The 18,891-nt window shown below is 44.8% G+C and overlaps 2 protein-coding genes across 2 annotated transcripts in view; both read left to right on the top strand.

The window, feature by feature from the left end:
- The first annotated feature begins 3,113 nt into the window (after positions 1-3,113).
- Positions 3,114-18,891, top strand: part of spo11 (SPO11 initiator of meiotic double stranded breaks) — a 59,782-nt gene continuing 44,004 nt past the window's right edge. The window contains exons 1-2 of the mRNA XM_073062359.1: positions 3,114-3,244; positions 17,297-17,410. Coding sequence (XP_072918460.1) covers positions 3,114-3,244; positions 17,297-17,410 — 245 coding nt within the window. The remainder of the gene's footprint in view (positions 3,245-17,296; positions 17,411-18,891) is intronic.
- Positions 9,384-16,771, top strand: LOC140735931 (endogenous retrovirus group 3 member 1 Env polyprotein-like). The gene is made up of 2 exons (XM_073061543.1): positions 9,384-10,129; positions 14,247-16,771. The coding sequence occupies exon 2, from the start codon at positions 14,539-14,541 to the stop codon at positions 16,207-16,209; it is 1,671 nt and encodes a 556-aa protein (XP_072917644.1). The 5' UTR covers positions 9,384-10,129; positions 14,247-14,538; the 3' UTR covers positions 16,210-16,771.

The following is an 18,891-nucleotide window of genomic DNA, read 5'->3' as shown; positions in this document are numbered from 1 at the left end:
TGGACATACAATCAATATATGTATATAATCTATCTTATGTACTTATATTTATTGTACTTTTAATTAGTGTTCTTTATCTTGTGTTTTTTTTTTGGTACTGCTGTGGAACAGCGATCACAGTAAGATTACAGCTTTCTGCTGGATCCCTTCTTCCTGTTCTCGCCCTATAACTATGAATCCTTCAGATACATATTCAGCTCTCCCTCTGAAAGTTAAAATCTAGTGTCTTTGCTACTGGAGGTGGCAGTGCATTCCAGACATTAATACCCACTCTGTTAAATGATTGACCAAGTGTGACTTTTGGTTCTTTTGTCTGTCATCTCTCTACACCCCAAGGCCTTCATACCTTTGCCAATGGGAACAGTGTCTTTTGATCTCCTGAATATATTTCATGGATTTAAAATGCTTCCATCAAATTTACTCTTCACTTCCCGTTCCTGGAGAACAATGTCAGCCTCTGCTGCTTACCCACATAACAAAATCATCTCATCCCTGGTAACATTTTGATAAGTTGGTTCTGCATCCTCTCTGAAGTCTTCATATACTTCCTAACAATGTTGAGTGTTTCAGTGAAATCAATGCTTATTCTTCAGAGATTAAAGACCAATTTAGCTTCATCTCTCCTCCTGAGACATATCTCCACCCAAGAAATCAATCTGCTAAACCTTTGTTGCCTTCCTTCTATTACAGCAGGTCCACAGCAGATGCCATTTCATTGGCTCTTCACTTCAACCTGGAACATCTGAACAGCTAAGATGCATACATCAGGATGATCTATATCGACTACAGCTCGGCATTCAGGACTATCATCTCCTCAAAACTAAACAATAAGCTTCAAAACCTTCTTCTCAATACCCCCTTGTGCAATTAGATCCTTGATTTCCTCAGTTGCAGACCCCAGCCCATTTGGACTAGCAACAACATCTCCTCCACAATCTCAATTAGCACAGGTGCACAACAAGGTTGTGTGCTTAAACCCCTGCTGTACTTGTTTTACCCTTACGACTGTGTGGGTAAACACAGGTCCAATGCCATATTTAAGATTGCTGATGACACCACTGTCATTGGCCGAATCAAAGGTACTGATGCATCAGCATATAGGAGGGAGGCTGAAAATCTGGCTGAGTGGTGCCACAACAGCAGCCTCTCAGCAAAACCAAGGAGCTGATAATTGACTTCAGGAGGAGGAAAACTGAGGCCCATGAGCCAGTCCTCATCAGGGGATCAGAGGTGGACAGGGTCAGCAACTTAAAATTCCTCAGTGTATTCATTTCAGAAGATCTGTCCTGGGCCCAGCAGGTAAATGCAATCACAAAGAAAGCACAGCAATGCCTCTGCTTCCTTAGAAGCTTGCGAAGATTCAGCACAACATCTATAACTTTGACAAACTTCTATGGATGTGTAATGGAGAGTATATTGACTGGCTGTATCACAGCCTGGTATGGAAACACCAATGTCCTTGACCAGAAAATCCTACAGAATGTAGTGGATTTGGCCCAGTCCAGCACAGGTAAAACCTTCCCCACCATTGAACACATCTGCATGGAGCATTATTGCAGAAAAGTAGTATCCATCATCACGGACCCCTTCCACCCAGGTTATGCTCTGTTCTCACAGCTGCCAACAGGGTGAAGACACAGGAGCCTCAGGATCTACACCACCAGGTTCAGGAACAGTTATTACCCTTCAACCATCAGTGTCTTAAACCAAAGGGGATAACTTCACTTGCCACATCACTGGACTGTTCCCACAATACATGCACTCACTTGCGGAGACTCTTCATCAAATGTCCTCAATATTTATTGGCTATTGATTTATTATTATTATTTCATTGCTTCTTTTGTATTTGTACAGTTTATGGTCTTTTGTACATTGGTCGTTTGTCCAGGATATTGGATGTGGTCTTTTGTAGACATCACAGTTACTGGATTTATTGAGAATGCCCACAAGAAAATTAATCTCATGATTGTATATGGTGACACATGTACTTCAATAATACATTTACTTTGAACTTTGAATTATATCCTTTCTTAGGTACATAGATCAAACCTGTACAATAATGGTGCACTTCATCAGGATTTCACATATCTGGAGCAAGAAATGTCTAGTCATTTACTCAAATTCTTTTGCAATAAAGCAATTTCCTTTCCTAAGTACTTGCTCGCTATTAACCGTAACAGCAAGGTCTAATCTCAGGCTATCAGTGACCTTCTTGGTACCCAGTGTCAAGTTCCACTGCTGCAGACAAAGGCTTGATGTCAGGCTCTTTATCAATCTCATCCTGGCGTTAGGCTCACCATTGATCCCAGCTCTTGGGACTGAAACCCAGTGTCAATTTTACTTCCATCCTACTCTGTGAGCCCCAGGCCTGTCCTCAGTCTACATGTATTGTAAGGTTCCGATGGTAATGGAAAGGGTGATTTGTTGGTTCCCCTGCACTCTGTTAAATTTGTTTGAGCATCAAAGAAGAGCAGCTGGGTTAATGCAGGTTTATTTCAATGTAAAATACAGAGCCAAGACACAGGCCATTCAGCCCAACATGGGCAATGCAGTAATGGAGACAGAGGCCACCACACTTCTGTTTCTCTCTCCACAGAGGTTTACTGGCCAGTTGATCTATAAAGAGGGAGATTTCCAGTCATCTCGGCTGAGGTTTCTGCCAGTGCTGGCCTACACACCTGCCTCTCTCCCCCATCCCAATATGCTATACTTTTGATCCCATACCCTTCAGCCCCATCCTCTCCCATTCACTTTCCTTTTACCCCACCACCTTCCCACCCCAGCTCAAATACGCCCACTCCACCATAGGACCTACCCCCTTTGCCCCATTACCCCACCACCTTCCCACCCCAGCTCAAATACGCCCACTCCACCATAGGACCTACCCCCTTTGCCCCATTACCCCACCACCTTCCCACCCCAGCTCAAATACGCCCACTCCACCATAGGACCTACCCCCTTTGCCCCATTACCCCACCAGCCACCTTCATCCCTCAACGAACAGCCCACATCCTCTCTTCCCCACCCCAATTTCCAACCCGCCTCCTCCCCGTGTCAGGATTCCCGCCACGTGTTCGCCCTCCCCGGCCGGGCTGCGCTGCCCAGCTCGAGCGATGGCGCAGGGCCGGGACGGCGAGCTGCCGCCCGTCGAGCGGCTCCGTGCGGCTCTCCGGCGGCCTTGGCGGGGAGGGTCGGAGCCGCGGGACTCGGGGCAACAGCTAGTGCGAGCCGAACCGCTGGACAGGTACGGGGGCTGTCCTGGGTGTTGAGGTCGGGTGGTCGGTTGTGGGACGTCGAGCAGGGCGGGTGGTCGGTTGTGGGACGTCGAGGAGGTCGGGTGGTCGGTTGTGGGACGTCGAGCAGGACGGGTGCTAGGTGTTGGACGCCGGGCTGTCGCGGGGATGGGGTGGAGTGCTGGATTGTCGAGGCGATGGCTGTCGTGGCTGGTGGTGTGCTCTGATCTGCTGACGAGACGCTGGCTGTGTTGGTTGTCTGGGTTCACAGACTTTAAGTTAAAATTCACAAATGCTTATTTATCATAAGTTGATGTTGTTCCTTTCCTTGTAGTGCATCGGGCGGCTTTTTATTTTGCTATTTCCTTAGCTTTTATCTGCTTTTTTAAAACGAGGTCGAGTTGCTAGCGTGGATAGAAAGCGTGCAAGGAACCTGACACCTTGCTTCAAATTAGGCCTCGCCAACATTTTATACAACTTCAACATAATATCCCAATTCCTATACTTTGATTTATGAAGGGCAATGTGTCAAAAGCTCTGGTAATAACCCTACCTACCTGTGGTGCCACTTTCAAGGAATTATGGATCTGTATTCCCAGGTCTCTCTGCTACTTGGTTCCACAGTGCTCTACCATTCACCATATAAGTCCTACCCTAGTTAGTATAACACCTCACACTTGTCTGCATTAAATTCAATCTGCCATTATTCATCCCATTTTTCCGGCTAGTCCAGATCCAGCTGCAAACTTTGATAGCCTTCCTCGCTATCAACTACACAACCAATCTTGCTGTCATCATATATTTGCTGATCCAGTTTAGCACATTATCATCCAGATTGTTGATATAGATGACAAACAACTATCCTGCCTATCCCTGTGTATACCATTAGTCACAGTCCTCCAGTCATTGAGGCAACTCTCTTTACCGCAAGTGACTGAACCTTCTTGACCAAGCTCCCATGAGGGACCTTGCCAAAGGCCTTGCTAAAGTCCACTGCCTTTCCTTTATCAACTTTCCTGGTAACTTCCTGGAAAAACTATAAAATTGGTTTAATACAATCTGCCATGTACAAAGCCATGTTGACGATTCCTAATTGGTCCCTGTCTGTTCGAATACTTATATATCCAGTCCATTTATTAGAATAACTTCTAATAACTTACCCATTACTGACATCAGGCTTATTGGCCAAAATTTTCCCAGGTTATTCTGAGAGCCTTTCTTAAACAACGGAAAAACATTAGATAACCTTCGGTCCTTCTGCACCTCATCCGTTAAGGATGTTTTAAATACCTCTGCTTGGGCCTCCCATAAGATCCAAGGGAACACCTTGCCAGGCCCTAGGGACTTATCCACCCTAATTTGCCCCAAGATGGCAAGAGCCTTCTCCTCTGTAATCTGTGTAGGATCCATGACCTCACAGCTGTTTCACCTCAGTTCTGTAGATTCTATGTCTGTCTCCTGAGTATATAAGGTTGTTGTCTGCTGAAGTCTAGATCTGTGGCATTCAAGTCTGGCAACCCAGGCCTGTACCAGAAAGCCAGATATGATTGCGGAGGGCTATTTCAAGGGCGAAGAGACAATTTCGAACGAGGTTGGAGGTGACATCGGATGCATGGCAACTCTGCATAGGGTCTGCAAGATATTACTTCCTACAAAGTGAAACCCAATAGGATGAATGGCAGCGATGCTTCACTACCAGATGAACTCAATGTCTTCTATGCACGCTTTGAAAGGGGAAATGCAACCACAGCTGTGAAGATCCCTGCTGCACCTGATGACCCTGTGATCTCTGTCTCAGAGGCCAATGTTAGGCTGTCTTTAAAGAGAGTGAACCCTCACAAGGCGGAAGGTTCCGATGTAGTACCTGGTAAGGCTCTGAAAACCTGTGCCAGTCAACTAGTGGGAGCATTCAAGGACATTTTCAACCTCTCACTGCTATGGGCAGAAGTACCCACTTGTTTCAAAAAGGCAACAATTATACCAGTGCCTAAGAAGAATAATGTGGGCTGCTTTACTGACTATTGCTTGGTAGCACTCACATCGACAGTGATGAAATGCTTTGAGAGGTTGTCATGACTAGACTGAACGCCTGCCTCAGCAAGGACCTGGACCCATTGCAATATGCCTTTCACCACAATAGGTTAATGGCAGATGCAATCTCAGTGGTTCTCCACACGGCTTTAGACCACCTGGACAAAACAAACACCTATGTCAGGATGCTATTCATCGACTATAGCTCAGCATTTAATACCATCATTCCCACAATCCTGATTGAGAAGTTGCAGAACCTGGGCCTTCATACCTCCCTCTGCCACTGGATCCCTGACTTCCTAACCAGAAGACCACAATGTGTGCGGATTTGTGATAACATCTCCTCCTCACTGACGATCAACACTGGTGCAGCTCGGGTATGTGCTTAGCCCACTGCTCTACTCTCTATATACACGTGACTGTGTGGCTTGGCATAGCTCAAATACCATCTATAAATTTGCTGACAATACAACCATTGTTGGTAGAGCCTCAGGTGGTGAAGAGAGGGCATACGGGAGTGAGATGCTCCAATTAGTGGAGTAGTACCGCAGCAACAATCTTGCACTCAACATCAGTAAGATGAAATAGCTGATTGTGGACTTCAGGAAGGGTAAGACGAAGGAACACATACCAGTCCTCACAGAGGGATCAGAAATGGAGAGAGTGAGCAGCTTCAAGTTCCTGGGTGTCAAGATCTCTGAGGATCTAACCTGGTCCCAACATATTGAAACAACAACACACACAAAATGCTGGTGGAACACAGCAGGCCAGGCAGCATCTATAGGGAAGGTCTTGGCCCAAAATGTCGACAGCACTTCTCCCTATAGATGCTGCCTGGCCTGCTGTGTTCCACCAGCATTTTGTGTGTGTTGTTTGAATTTTCAGCATCTGCAGATTTCTTCGTGTCTGCCCAACACATTGATGTAGTTATCAAGAAGGCAAAACAGCGGCTACACTTTATTAGGAGTTTGAAGAGATCTGGCATGTCAACAAATACACTCAAAAACCTATATAGTTGTACCGTGGAGAACATTCTGACAGGCTGTCTCCATACTGTCTGGTATGGAGTGGCTACTGCACAAGACTGGAAGAAGCTGTGGAAAGTTGTAAATCTAGTCAGTTCTATCTTGGGTACTAGCCTACAAAGTACCCAGGACATCTTCAGGGAGCGGTGTCTCAGAAAGGCAGTGTCCATTATTAAGGACCTCCAGCACCCAGGACATGCCCTTTTCTCACAGTTACCATCAGGTAGGAGATACAGAAGCCTGAAGGCACACACTCAGCGATTCAGGAACAGCTTCTTCCCCTCTGCCATCCGATTCCTAAATGGACATTGAATCTTTGGACGCTACCTCGCTTTTTAAAAAATATATACATTATTTCTGTTTTTGCCTGTTTTTTAATCTATTCAATATATGTAATTGATATACATGTTACTTGTAATTGATTTACAGTCCTGACGAAGGGTCTCGGCCCAAAACGTCGACAGTGCTTCTCCTTATAGATGCTGCCTGGCCTGCTGCGTTCCACCAGCATTTTGTGTGTGTTGCTTGATTTACTTGTTTATTGATAATTATTATTATATTTAAGACAAAATTGGATAGATTTTTGCATAGTGGGGGATTTAAGGGTTATGGGGAAAAGTCAGGTAGATGGAGATGAGTCCATCGTCAGATCAGCCATGATCTTATTGAATGGTGGAGCAGGCTTGACAGGCCAGATGGCCTCCACCTGTTTCTATTTCTTTTGTCCTTGTGTTCTTAAGTACCTGCTGTGCACCTCCTCCTTCTTCTTAACCAGGGCCTCAATATCTTGAAAAGCAAGATTCCCTAAACCTGTTATCTTTACCTTTTATTCTGAAGGAACATACAAACTCTTGTTATGTACCCCTAGGGTTCATATTGTCTGTGGACAATCACTTTAAAATGTCGGGAGAATGAGACTGGCTTTTGGACACTGGTTGTGCTGCTATTGAGAGAGTGGGAGGTGTCCAGTGCTAATGAAAGAGAGAGAGAGAGACAAGACATAATGTTGTGGTTCCTCAGCTGATTGTTTACCTTTTCTCCAAGGACACTTTGCCTGCTTGTTAAGATTCCTGCAGAACAGCAGCGTGGAACTGGTTGATGGACAGCTGGTGTCCAGCATGTAGAGATAAAAAGCAGGTCTGCTAAGACACAGGCAGACACACCACGGGACACTGAATGAGCTTTGTGCACCCACTGACTGACTTTGTGACGGCAACTGCTTCACCTCTCATCATCTCTCTCTCTCTCCAATGATACTCAAACAACTACCTCGACCTCAACTGAACTGAACTTTCTTCATCATATTGTAAGACTGTATCCATTTACCCCTAGCTCTGAAAGAGCCTGGTTTTGGTTCCTATCTCCACACTTCTGTATATATCATTGCTAATCTGTTTCATATATTTGCATTTTATAGTACTGTATTGCTTAGTTTACTAATAAATACTATTAGTTTACAGTAATACCAGACTCCAAAGTGTTTTCCATTTCTGCTGGTTCTTAACCCAGTCACGGGGTACTTGACACTCTGTACTCACATAATTTCCTTTCTGAATAGCTTGTACTTGCCAAGCATACCATTGTCAGAAAATAACCTGTCCCAATCCATTTTTGCCCAGCTCCTTTCTGATACCATCAAAACTAGCCTTTCTCCAAATTTTGAGTCTCAGCCTGAGGACCAGACTTATGTTCTATAATTATCTTGAAACTAAAGGCATTATGATCACGAGATGCAAAGTGTTCCCCTACACATGCTCTGTCATCTGCCCTGTCTCATTCCCTAATAAGATGAACTATCACATGCTCTCTCTAGTTTGGGCATCTATATATTAATTACGGAAATTTTCCTGAACACATTTAACAAACGCTTTCCCATCCATTCCTTTTACAGTATGGGAAATCTCGTCAATATGTAGAAAGTTAAAATTACCTACTATTTCAACCTTATGTTTTTTTTAACCAAAGTTTGTGATCTCTCTACAAACTTGTTCCTCTAAATCCCACTGACCAGTCTTGTCTATACTGTTGGTTGTTTGTTGTATTGAACATTGATTAGACCTGTGCAAGATAATTTTTAAAGAGGAGAAGCCATTGCACTGGGGTGAATGAAGTTATCCCTTCTGGTTCTCACCAGAGGTGCTATCCCTCCCTGGGTACCCCATGCTCCCCCTACATGAGTGGTCTATAAAATTCCATTAACATGGAATTTCTTATTCCTCAGTTCCACCCATATAGTCTCAGTAGGCGAGCTGTCCAGTCTATCCTATCTGAGCACTGATGTGACATTTTCCCTAACTAGTAATGTCACCCTTTAATCCCTCCCACTCTGTCACGTCTAAAACAATTGGATCCCAAAACATTGAGCTTTCAGTCCTGCCCCTCCAGCAAGCAAGTCTCACTACTGTCGTAATTTCACATGCTGATCCGTGTTCTAAGCACATCCGCCTTTCCAGCAATACTCCTTGCATTGAAGTAGATGCAGCTCAGGACATTGTTCCCACCATGTTCAACCTTTCGATTCCTGGCTTTATATGTAAGCTTAACAACATCTTTTCCTGCAACTACTCTACTATCTGCTCTGGTTTCCATACCCCTGCAACTCTAGTATAAACTTCCTGGTGCAGCACTAGCAAACCTTTCCGCAATGATATTAAGTTCCGCTCCACTTCGGGTACAAACCATTCCTTCTGTACAAGTCCCGCCTTTCCTGGAAGAGAGCCCAATGATCCAAAAATCTGAAGCCCTCCCTCCTGCACTATCTCCTTAGCCAAGTGTTAAATGGCCTCTCTAGCATGGAACATGGATAGCAATCCTGAGATCACAACCTTGGAGGTCTTGTCCTTTAACTTAGTACTGACTGCCTGAACACACTTTGCAGGAACTTGTCATCTTTCCTACCGAATGAAACACAGCCTCTCGCTACTTACTCTCCCACTTAAGAATGCCATAGACTCCATTTGAGATGTTCCTGACTGGCATGCAATAGGCAACAGAGTAGATGTGGAAAGGCTGTTTCCCTTGGTGGGTGAGTCCAGGACAAGAGGTCATAGTCTTAGAATTAGAGGGTACCCATTTAAAACAGAGATGATGTAAGAAGAGAAAGGGTTAAGGTTAGACTGTGCTAAGATCTAAGCTTACAAAACATATGCTGACACATTGCTAAATAAGGATATAAGATTCTTGCAAAACTGTATAGGTACAATCTGTACCTTGTGGTAATCATGAAGAACTAAAAAGGAGTCATTAAGCTAGGAGCTGAGAGCGGAGGTGGATGAAACAGATGGAGATAAGCTGTACTCTTGTGGCTAACTCCAAGGCCGATAAGTGTTTGAAAACTTGGCAGACATGGCTCTGCGGATGGCTAACTCCAAGGACAGAGGATATGAGAAAATGTGTATGTGACCCCCGAAATGTACAAGCCTGTGGGGAGGGGGAGAGTGGAGCTGACTATGAATAATTGTAGGAATGATACAGCAACTGAGGGACACGTGATAACCTACTTGAAACTGTATAAAAGGAAATGAAATGTAATGCTCTGGGCTCAATACTGCTGGAGCAGTTTTGGGTCCGACTCTGCAGACTCGTGAAAAATAAAGCTTTGCCGCTTTGCAGTTTGCTGAGACTCAGAGTGTAGGATTATTTCTGACAGCTGGGGGCTCGTCCGGGATCCCCACTCCGGTCGTGGAGGGCGAGAGGAAGGACATCGGAGAAGGTGCACCCTGCCGAGTTCGGCAGTCCCTGATTCCTTGCTCGTCGTCTGAAACGGCTTGAGCGAGTGAGATCCGGACAGCGCAAGGCGGCAAAGCAGGGAGGAAAGGAGACGGTTCTACGGCACACCGGGTAAGTGAGACTAGCTAACTGAGATCTAGGTGGGTGTGACCGGGTAAAGTAGGTGTGACGACACCTAGAGTAAAAAGAACCGGGCCGGGAAGGGAATAATGGGAGGGGGAAGCTCAAAGGAAGAGGAGCCGGAGAGTTCGGGTTTGTTCCCGAAGGTACCTCCTGATAGCCCCCTCGGTAGAATGTTTGCAGGATGGGGATATGGACGAACAAAGGGAAAGCAGAAAAAGAGAATGGTAGAATATTGCAAATTATGGTCCAAACAGCCAATAAAAGGGTCCTCGGTATGGTGGCCACCATTTGGGTCAGATGAGGATTGGGTTAGACAGGCCTTAAACATATATGTAAACTCTAAACCAAATGTGAGAGAGGAAGAAAATGAGTATGCCTCTTGCTGGGTTCCCGGACCAGGAGACTCCGCAAGAAGTTTTAAACTAGAAACTAAAACTAAGGAGGAAGAGCCTCCTTGGGAAGTGTTGAATCATCTACCTCCCCCTTATGTTCCCCGGCCCCAGCAGCCCGAACAAGCTGCTAGTGCTCCGCATCCGGATGATCCGCAACGGCATTCGGAAGAAACTAGAGAAGATAGAGGACTGGAATTCAAAACCCTTGAGTGAATTACTGCGAGAAGCGCAGAAGGTGTTTGTAAGAAGAGACGAGGAGAAACAGAAAAATACCGCTAGGATAATGGTTCAGACAGTACGGCAAGTAACCACAGAAAACAGGGAAAAGAGGGGAACGTGGTCAGACCGAGGCAATGGCCAAGAACCAGGAAGGAAAACGCGAAGGACTCTAAGATGCTTCCACTGTAACGAGGAAGGACATTTTAAACGGGAATGTCCTAAGTATCGGCGAGAGGTCAGGTCATATGCCATGATGGAGGACGAAGACTAGGGGGGTCGGGGGTTCCTACCCTTGGGGAGAAGAAACTATCGACAGGAACCCCTGGTAAATCTGAAATTAGGTCCCCAAGGGTCAGATACAACCTTTATGGTAGATTCGGGTGCTGAAAGATCCAGTGTAATCCAGATACCTCCCGGCGCCCGAACAGGAACAAGAGTAATGAAGGTATCCGGTATCGGAGGAAAAACGATACAAGTGTCCATTGTGGACAATGTGGAAGTCGGATATGAAGATAGGGCAACAAGGCAAGACCTTCTCCTGCTGCCCTCGGCAGGATTCAACCTATTAGGAAGGGACCTGCAAGTGCAACTGGGCATTGGAACAGTGCCGAACAATGGAGAAATAATAGTAAAATTATTCGCATTAAAAGAAGAGGACGACCAGAAAATAGAGCCCGAGGTGTGGTATAGAGAGGGAAATAGGGGAGGATTGAACATCAGCCCTCTACAGATCACCTTGCTACCGGACGGTCGCCCAGTAAGGAGGAAGCAGTATCCCATTGCGATGGAAGGAAGAAAAGGGCTGCAGCCGGTAATTGAAGGGCTGATCGCAGATGGACTGCTGGAAGAATGTATGTCGCCATATAATACCCCCATCCTCCCGGTGCGAAAGCCGGACGGGACTTATCGGATGGTACAAGACCTGCGGGGTCTAAATGCAGTAGTCCAGACCCGATACCCGGTAGTACCCAACCCGTACACCCTGATGAGTAAAATCTCCCCTGACCATGAATGGTTCAGTGTAATAGATCTAAAAGATGCTTTCTGGAGTTGCCCGCTAGAAGAAAGCAGTCGGGACATGTTTGCGTTTGAATGGGAAAATCCTACAACAGGGCGGAAAAGACAACTCAGATGGACGGTCCTGCCGCAAGGATTCACTGAGTCACCTAACCTATTCGGGCAGGTCTTGGAGCAAGTACTAGCGGAATTCCAATGTGCTCCAGAGAACCAACTGCTACAGTATGTGGATGATTTATTACTATCCGGGCCAACACAGAAAGGGGTGCAGGAAGATACCATCAGATTACTGAACTTCCTAGGGAAAAAGGGGCTACGGGTCTCCAAGAAAAAGTTACAATTCGTGGAAAAGGAAGTAAGGTATCTGGGACACCGGGTCAGTAAGGGACAGCGAAGCATTACCCCAGAAAGGATAGCTGGAATAACAGGGATGTCGCTACCTCGTACCAAGAAGGAGATACGACAGTTCCTGGGGTTAGTGGGGTATTGTCGAATCTGGATTGAGAATTATACTCCCCTGGTGAGATTTCTGTATGATAAACTCGGGCAAGATGAGCAAACAGTAAAATGGACAAAGGAAGAGGAGCAAAAATTCAACTATATCAAGGGGCAATTGATCCGTGCTCCGGTGTTAGTCTTGCCAGCCCTGGAAAAACCATTCCAGCTGTACGTCAACAATGCCGAAGGAATGGCCCAAGGGGTACTCACCCAACTAAGAGGAGGAAAGCGGCAACCCGTGGCTTTCCTGTCAAAAATGTTAGACCCGGTATCGCGTGGATGGCCCACCTGTATCCAAGCAGTGGCAGCGACAGCGGTATTGGTAGAGGAAGCCCGGAAACTAACCTTTGGAGGGAAGATCACAGTGCATTCTCCCCACTCGGTCAGCACCCTACTAGCCCAGAAGGCACATCGGTGGCTCACTGACTCCCGCATTCTAAAGTACGAAACTATACTGATGACCGGAGAAGACCTAAACTTCGCAAAGGATTCCAGTTGCAACCCAGCCCAGTTCCTCTATGGAGGACTAGAAGAAAAGGAGTCAGAACACGACTGTATTGAATTGCTGGACTTGCAAACAAAGAGCCGGGAGGACTTACAGGAAGTTCCCCTGGGAGAAGGACAGGAATTGTATATAGATGGATCCTCACGATGTATTGATGGAGTACGGCACAGCGGATATGCCATCATTGACGGAGAGACTGAAAGAATAGTGGAGTCCGGGAGATTACCGGGAAACTGGTCGGCCCAGTCATGCGAATTATACGCACTCCAGAGGGCTCTGAGGATATTGGAGAAGAGGATCGGAACAATATACACTGACTCTAAGTACGCCTATGGGATAGTACATACCTTTGGGAAGATATGGAAAGAAAGAGGACTGATAACGGCCAGAGGAAAGGGACTGGCACACGAGCAAATGATAAGTATGACATTGGAAGCCCTGGCCCTACCAAATGAGATTGCGGTAGTACATGTACCCGGACACCAAAAAGGATCAACACCTGAAGCAGTAGGGAACCGTCTAGCCGATGGGGAGGCCAAACGAGCAGCCGTTGAAGACCCGATCCAACTCCTGACCTTGATACCAGTGAGGGAAGGACTTACTAAACAACCTATGTTTACCCAAATAGAGATTGATAGCATGAACCAACTAGGAGCCCGAAAAGACACTGATGGTAAATGGACGGTCCCGGATGGGAGACAGGTACTAAATAAGGAAGTAACCCGCAACATCCTCCAACAGTTGCACCATCAAACCCACTGGGGAGTACAGGCCATGTGCGACACAATTCTGAGGGACTATGTATGCAAAGGAATATACACACTGGCCCAGCAAGAGATAACTGGATGTCCGACGTGCCAGCGGATAAACAAGAAAGTGATGCGATCCACTCCAAGAGGTGGCCAGCCACTGGCCATGAGACCGTTCCATAGAGTCCAGATCGACTTTACCGAACTACCCTCAGTGCAGAGATGGAAGTACCTGTTAGTAATAGTGGATCATTTTACCCACTGGGTGGAAGCATACCCGACCACAAAGGCCGATGCGCCTACAGTAGCCCGAATACTACTAGAAAACATAATCCCCAGATATGGGATCATGGGGTCCATAGACTCGGACAGAGGGACACACTTTGCCTCCAAGACGCACCAGTTGATTTGTGATGCATTGAGTATCCAATGGAAATACCATACCCCGTGGCATCCCCAGAGTTCGGGACGGGTGGAAAGGATGAACAGTACCTTAAAGGCGCAATTGACCAAATTAATGCTAGAAACCAAGTTACCCTGGACTAAGTGTCTCCCCATCGCCCTGTTAAGAATCCGAACAGCACCCAGGAAGGATATAGGAATCTCCCCCTATGAAATGCTGTTTGGACTCCCGTATTGGAATAAGGTAGAAGGGTACCCCACGCTACAAGGGGGTGATATTTTTATAAGGAACTATTTACTGGCACTATCTCGTTCCTTTGCAGAACTGCGGAAGAAGGGTCTCTTGGCCCAGACTCCGCCGCTCGACTTTGCTTTACATCAGATCGTGCCTGGAGATTGGGTTCTGGTACGGACCTGGAAGCCGGAGAAGTTACAACCACAGTGGGAAGGCCCTTTCCAGGTCCTGTTAACCACCGAGGCGGCCGTACGAACAAAAGAGAAAGGGTGGACCCACGCATCCAGAATAAAGGGACCAGTTAAGCCTGAGGGACACACGGAGTGGACCTGTGTTCCCAGTGAAGAACCGTTGGTGGTGAAACTGAAAAGGCAACAAAAATGAACTCAATGTGGACTGTTACATTATTGACTGTAATATATTTAATTCTGTATGTGGGAAAAATAGAAGGGAAATGTGACAAGTGTAGGAACCGAGTTTTGGAGAAAGGAAAAGAACGACCCGGGGCCCTTGTGTCACATTCACATGTAAATGACCAATGTTATGGAAAAGAAAAAGAGGAATGTGAAGAGGGAGGAATAAAATATACCCTGAGAAAGAACAGGGGATACCCCGGTGGATCAGTGAGAGAAGAAAAAGGAGAAGGGAGAAGTTGGAGTGTACGAGAAAGTACATGCCCTGAGACAGAATGGATATGTGAAAGGGAAGAAAAAGGAAGGGCAGAGTTTGGTGGAGTCAGAGAAGAATGGGGAACCTATGGAAAAACAAGACCGGAAATGAAGGAAAACCTGTTTATAGACTTAGCAACTCGAATAGCTACAAGTTTAAATGTAAGTGACTGTTGGGTTTGTGGGGGACCCCACATGAGCGAGCAATGGCCATGGATAGGTGAGAGTTTGAGTGTGTGGGAGCTATTGGCTCATGATTGGGATAAGAAAAGGACTGGGAGGACGCAAGAATGGAAGTTAACAAACTATCCGGAAGGACAAGTATGTGTAGAAAGAAAAGGGAAGGTGAAAGTAGGAGAAAGCCCATGTCAGAGTATAAAGTTGGCTAAAACAAAAAATAATGCCACTTGGTGGCCCGAGGAGCCGACTTGGTACATAACTAAAGGGGCAAAGGACAATTGTACGGCTATGGGAAACAATTCGGGAATCTGGAATTGCAGTGGGCATAACCCGTACGAAGGAATTCCCAGTGTTTGGAAAGCCTGGCGGAAAGCAAGGAAAGGAGGATTTGTCCCAGAAGGTCTGTTCTGGATTTGTGGGAATCAGGCATACACCAAATTGCCGAAAGGATGGGGAGGAGTTTGTTTCTTAGGCCTTATAAGGCCAGAGTTCTTCCTCCTACCCCAGGATGAAGATAGGGAATTGGGAATCAAGTTATTTGACTCACTGAGAAGGGAGAAGCGGGAGATAAAGGTGGGAGAATGGGGCGACGAGTGGCCTCCAGCACGCATCATTGAATATTACGGACCAGCAACTTGGGCCCAGGATGGGTCATGGGGTTACCGAACCCCGGTATATATGTTAAATCGAATAATACGCCTACAAGCTGTAGTAGAGATGATCACCAACCAAACCGCATTGGCTCTGGAATTGCTGGCTGAGCAGCAAAGCCAGATGAGAACAGCCATATACCAAAATCGATTAGCATTGGATTACCTATTGGCCTCCGAGGGAGGGGTCTGTGGAAAGTTCAATCTGACAAACTGTTGCCTAAAGATAAATGATAATGGAAAGGCAGTGTTGAAAATATCCGACAAAATTCGGAAGTTGGCCCATGTGCCAGTACAAACTTGGAGATCCTTAGGGAACCTGAGTTGGCTGGATAGTCTGCTGGGAGGAAGCTGGTGGCGAATAGCCCTGTTAATATTAGGCGGAATACTCATAATGATAATCATATTACCATGCTTAATACCCTGCTTGAGAGCATTAATAACGCGAGTAGTAGTACAGGTAATGCAGCCAGGGAACCCAGCTGACCCGGCTAAAATGCTGTTGCAACGAGGCAGAGAACTGAAAGAGTGGAATCCCTGGACAAATCCTTAGCACACTCTAAAAAGAAAAAGGGTGGAATTGTAAGAAGAGAAAGGGTTAAGGTTAGACTGTGCTAAGATCTAAGCTTACAAAACATATGCTGACACATTGCTAAATAAGGATATAAGATTCTTGCAAAACTGTATAGGTACAATCTGTACCTTGTGGTAATCATGAAGAACTAAAAAGGAGTCATTAAGCTAGGAGCTGAGAGCGGAGGTGGATGAAACAGATGGAGATAAGCTGTACTCTTGTGGCTAACTCCAAGGCCGATAAGTGTTTGAAAACTTGGCAGACATGGCTCTGCGGATGGCTAACTCCAAGGACAGAGGATATGAGAAAATGTGTATGTGACCCCCGAAATGTACAAGCCTGTGGGGAGGGGGAGAGTGGAGCTGACTATGAATAATTGTAGGAATGATACAGCAACTGAGGGACACGTGATAACCTACTTGAAACTGTATAAAAGGAAATGAAATGTAATGCTCTGGGCTCAATACTGCTGGAGCAGTTTTGGGTCCGACTCTGCAGACTCGTGAAAAATAAAGCTTTGCCGCTTTGCAGTTTGCTGAGACTCAGAGTGTAGGATTATTTCTGACAGATGAGGAGAAATTTTTTTAGCTAGAGGGTTGTGGATTTATGGAATTCGTTGCCACATGCAACTGTGAAGGCTCGATCATTGAGGGTGTTTAAGGAGGAGATTGATAGGTATCTAATTAGTCAGGATATCAAGGGATGTGGGGAAAAAGCCAGAAATTGGAACTAGATGGGAGAATAGTTTAGCTCATGGTGGAGGGGCGGAGCAGACTCGATGGGCCGAATGGCCTACTTCTGCTTTTTTGTCTTGTGAATATACCATCTGGGAATCTTGTTCTCATCCTCAGAACTTATCTGACTCCTAACCATTAAATCCCCAAGTTGTAACTGAATATTTAATTTCTAAGTTAAATGTCAAACAGTCATGGAATACTCAACTGTGCAAAAAAAGTCACAAAATGATTCTTGATGCATTATTTTAACAGTATACATTTCATTCCTCATGCTGTAATTTAAGTATGTCACCACCTTGAATAATATTTTTAAATGTTAATTCTTTCAGTTCTGATGTTCTTAAAGCAATTGAAAATATTATCCAGGAGACATTGGCATATCTTGCAAATGGAGAGGCCCCAGTTATTGTTTTTGATAGAAGATCATCCTGGGAAAATATTAGGTATGTTTATACCATATTCATGTGATGATTGTAGTACAATGCTCCTCTGAAAAATTCAAGTGTCCTATTAATCTTGTAAAGCAAGTCACGTGGTCTTTAGTTAGTCCAAATATCACAATGTTTGCATAACGCTGTCTCCGAGGGCTGGTAATGAGTTAGCTATTACTGTGAACTCAGCCAAACAGCAACATAACTTAATGCATGGGAATAACAATGAAAGAGGTTATTTCCATTAAATAACCACATCTAAGGTAAATGAGAGTTGGGGTATACACAAACATGAAAGTTTGAGTGTTCCTTCCATGGGAAAACAAAGGAGTTACTGTATTAACACTGATATACCCATGCGAATTTACCGTTTGCCGGGAAGCAATAATTTAACTCACACCAGTATAAAATTAGATCAAAAATATATTGACAAAAAATGTTAAACTATAACAAAAACAATAATACTATATAATATCAAATAAAGGCCCATTATGTATATAAATAATAGTCGATATCATGCACATAATCGTTGGAGGTCATTGTTTAACTCAGTCGACTCAGTATTTTTTTCTTTTTTTAATCATGTATTTTATTGTACTGCTGCAGTAAAGTTAAAAAATTTCATGACATATGCCAGTGATATTAAATCTGATTTTGATTTACTCACAACATGAAACAGTTTTGCACTGAAGAGCCTGTCCCAGGAAACAAATATTCATGCAACATCCAAAGAAAAAACATCGAATTTTCTTTAATGTAGTGTGCAAACTAGCTAACTAAAAGTTATCTGTACATTCTCTGTGAGAGCATTGTCTGCATGAGGATTTCCCAACATCAGTATCTGTCCTTCCAAATGGATTCTGTGCACGTTTCACCAGGTTCTTCTTTGATCTTCGTTGACCATTTCCATTCTTTTTGAAATCCAGAGCTGTCCCTTGGGGGATAAAAAAAAATGCCCCCCCCCATTCTTTTCCCATGCTCTTTCTAGAATGTATCCAAGACAAATCCTATTAGCTAATTTAACAAAGCTAACTTATCAATCAACTGAATTTTTATTTTAAACAGCAGAAATGAAATACTTGATTATATAGCAAACACGAGGAAATCTACAGATGCTGGAAATTCAAACAACACACACAAAATGCTGGTGGAACACAGCAGGCCAGGCAGCATCTATAAGGAGAAGCACTGTCGACCTCTCGGCCCAAAATGTCGACAGTGACAGCATCCTTATAGATGCTGCCTGGCCTGCTGTGTTCCATCAGCATTTTGTGTGTGTTACTCGATTATATAATGTGATTGAAGGAACACTTATTGTATTTTGAGAAAATCTGCAGAAAATAAAATACCCACAGCATGACTGTATTAATAAAATAAGGCTTGATCTTAAACCAGGATATTACATTTGTACTAAAGGACATTCAAAAAGGATATGCTTTGTGAACAAATTAATTTTCGTTAGAATTAGAATCAATTCCAAAATTAAATTTTTG

This window comes from Hemitrygon akajei, chromosome 11 (genome assembly GCF_048418815.1).
Source record: "Hemitrygon akajei chromosome 11, sHemAka1.3, whole genome shotgun sequence".
NCBI lineage: Eukaryota > Metazoa > Chordata > Chondrichthyes > Myliobatiformes > Dasyatidae > Hemitrygon > Hemitrygon akajei.
This window is presented reverse-complemented; position numbering and strand designations above follow the sequence as displayed.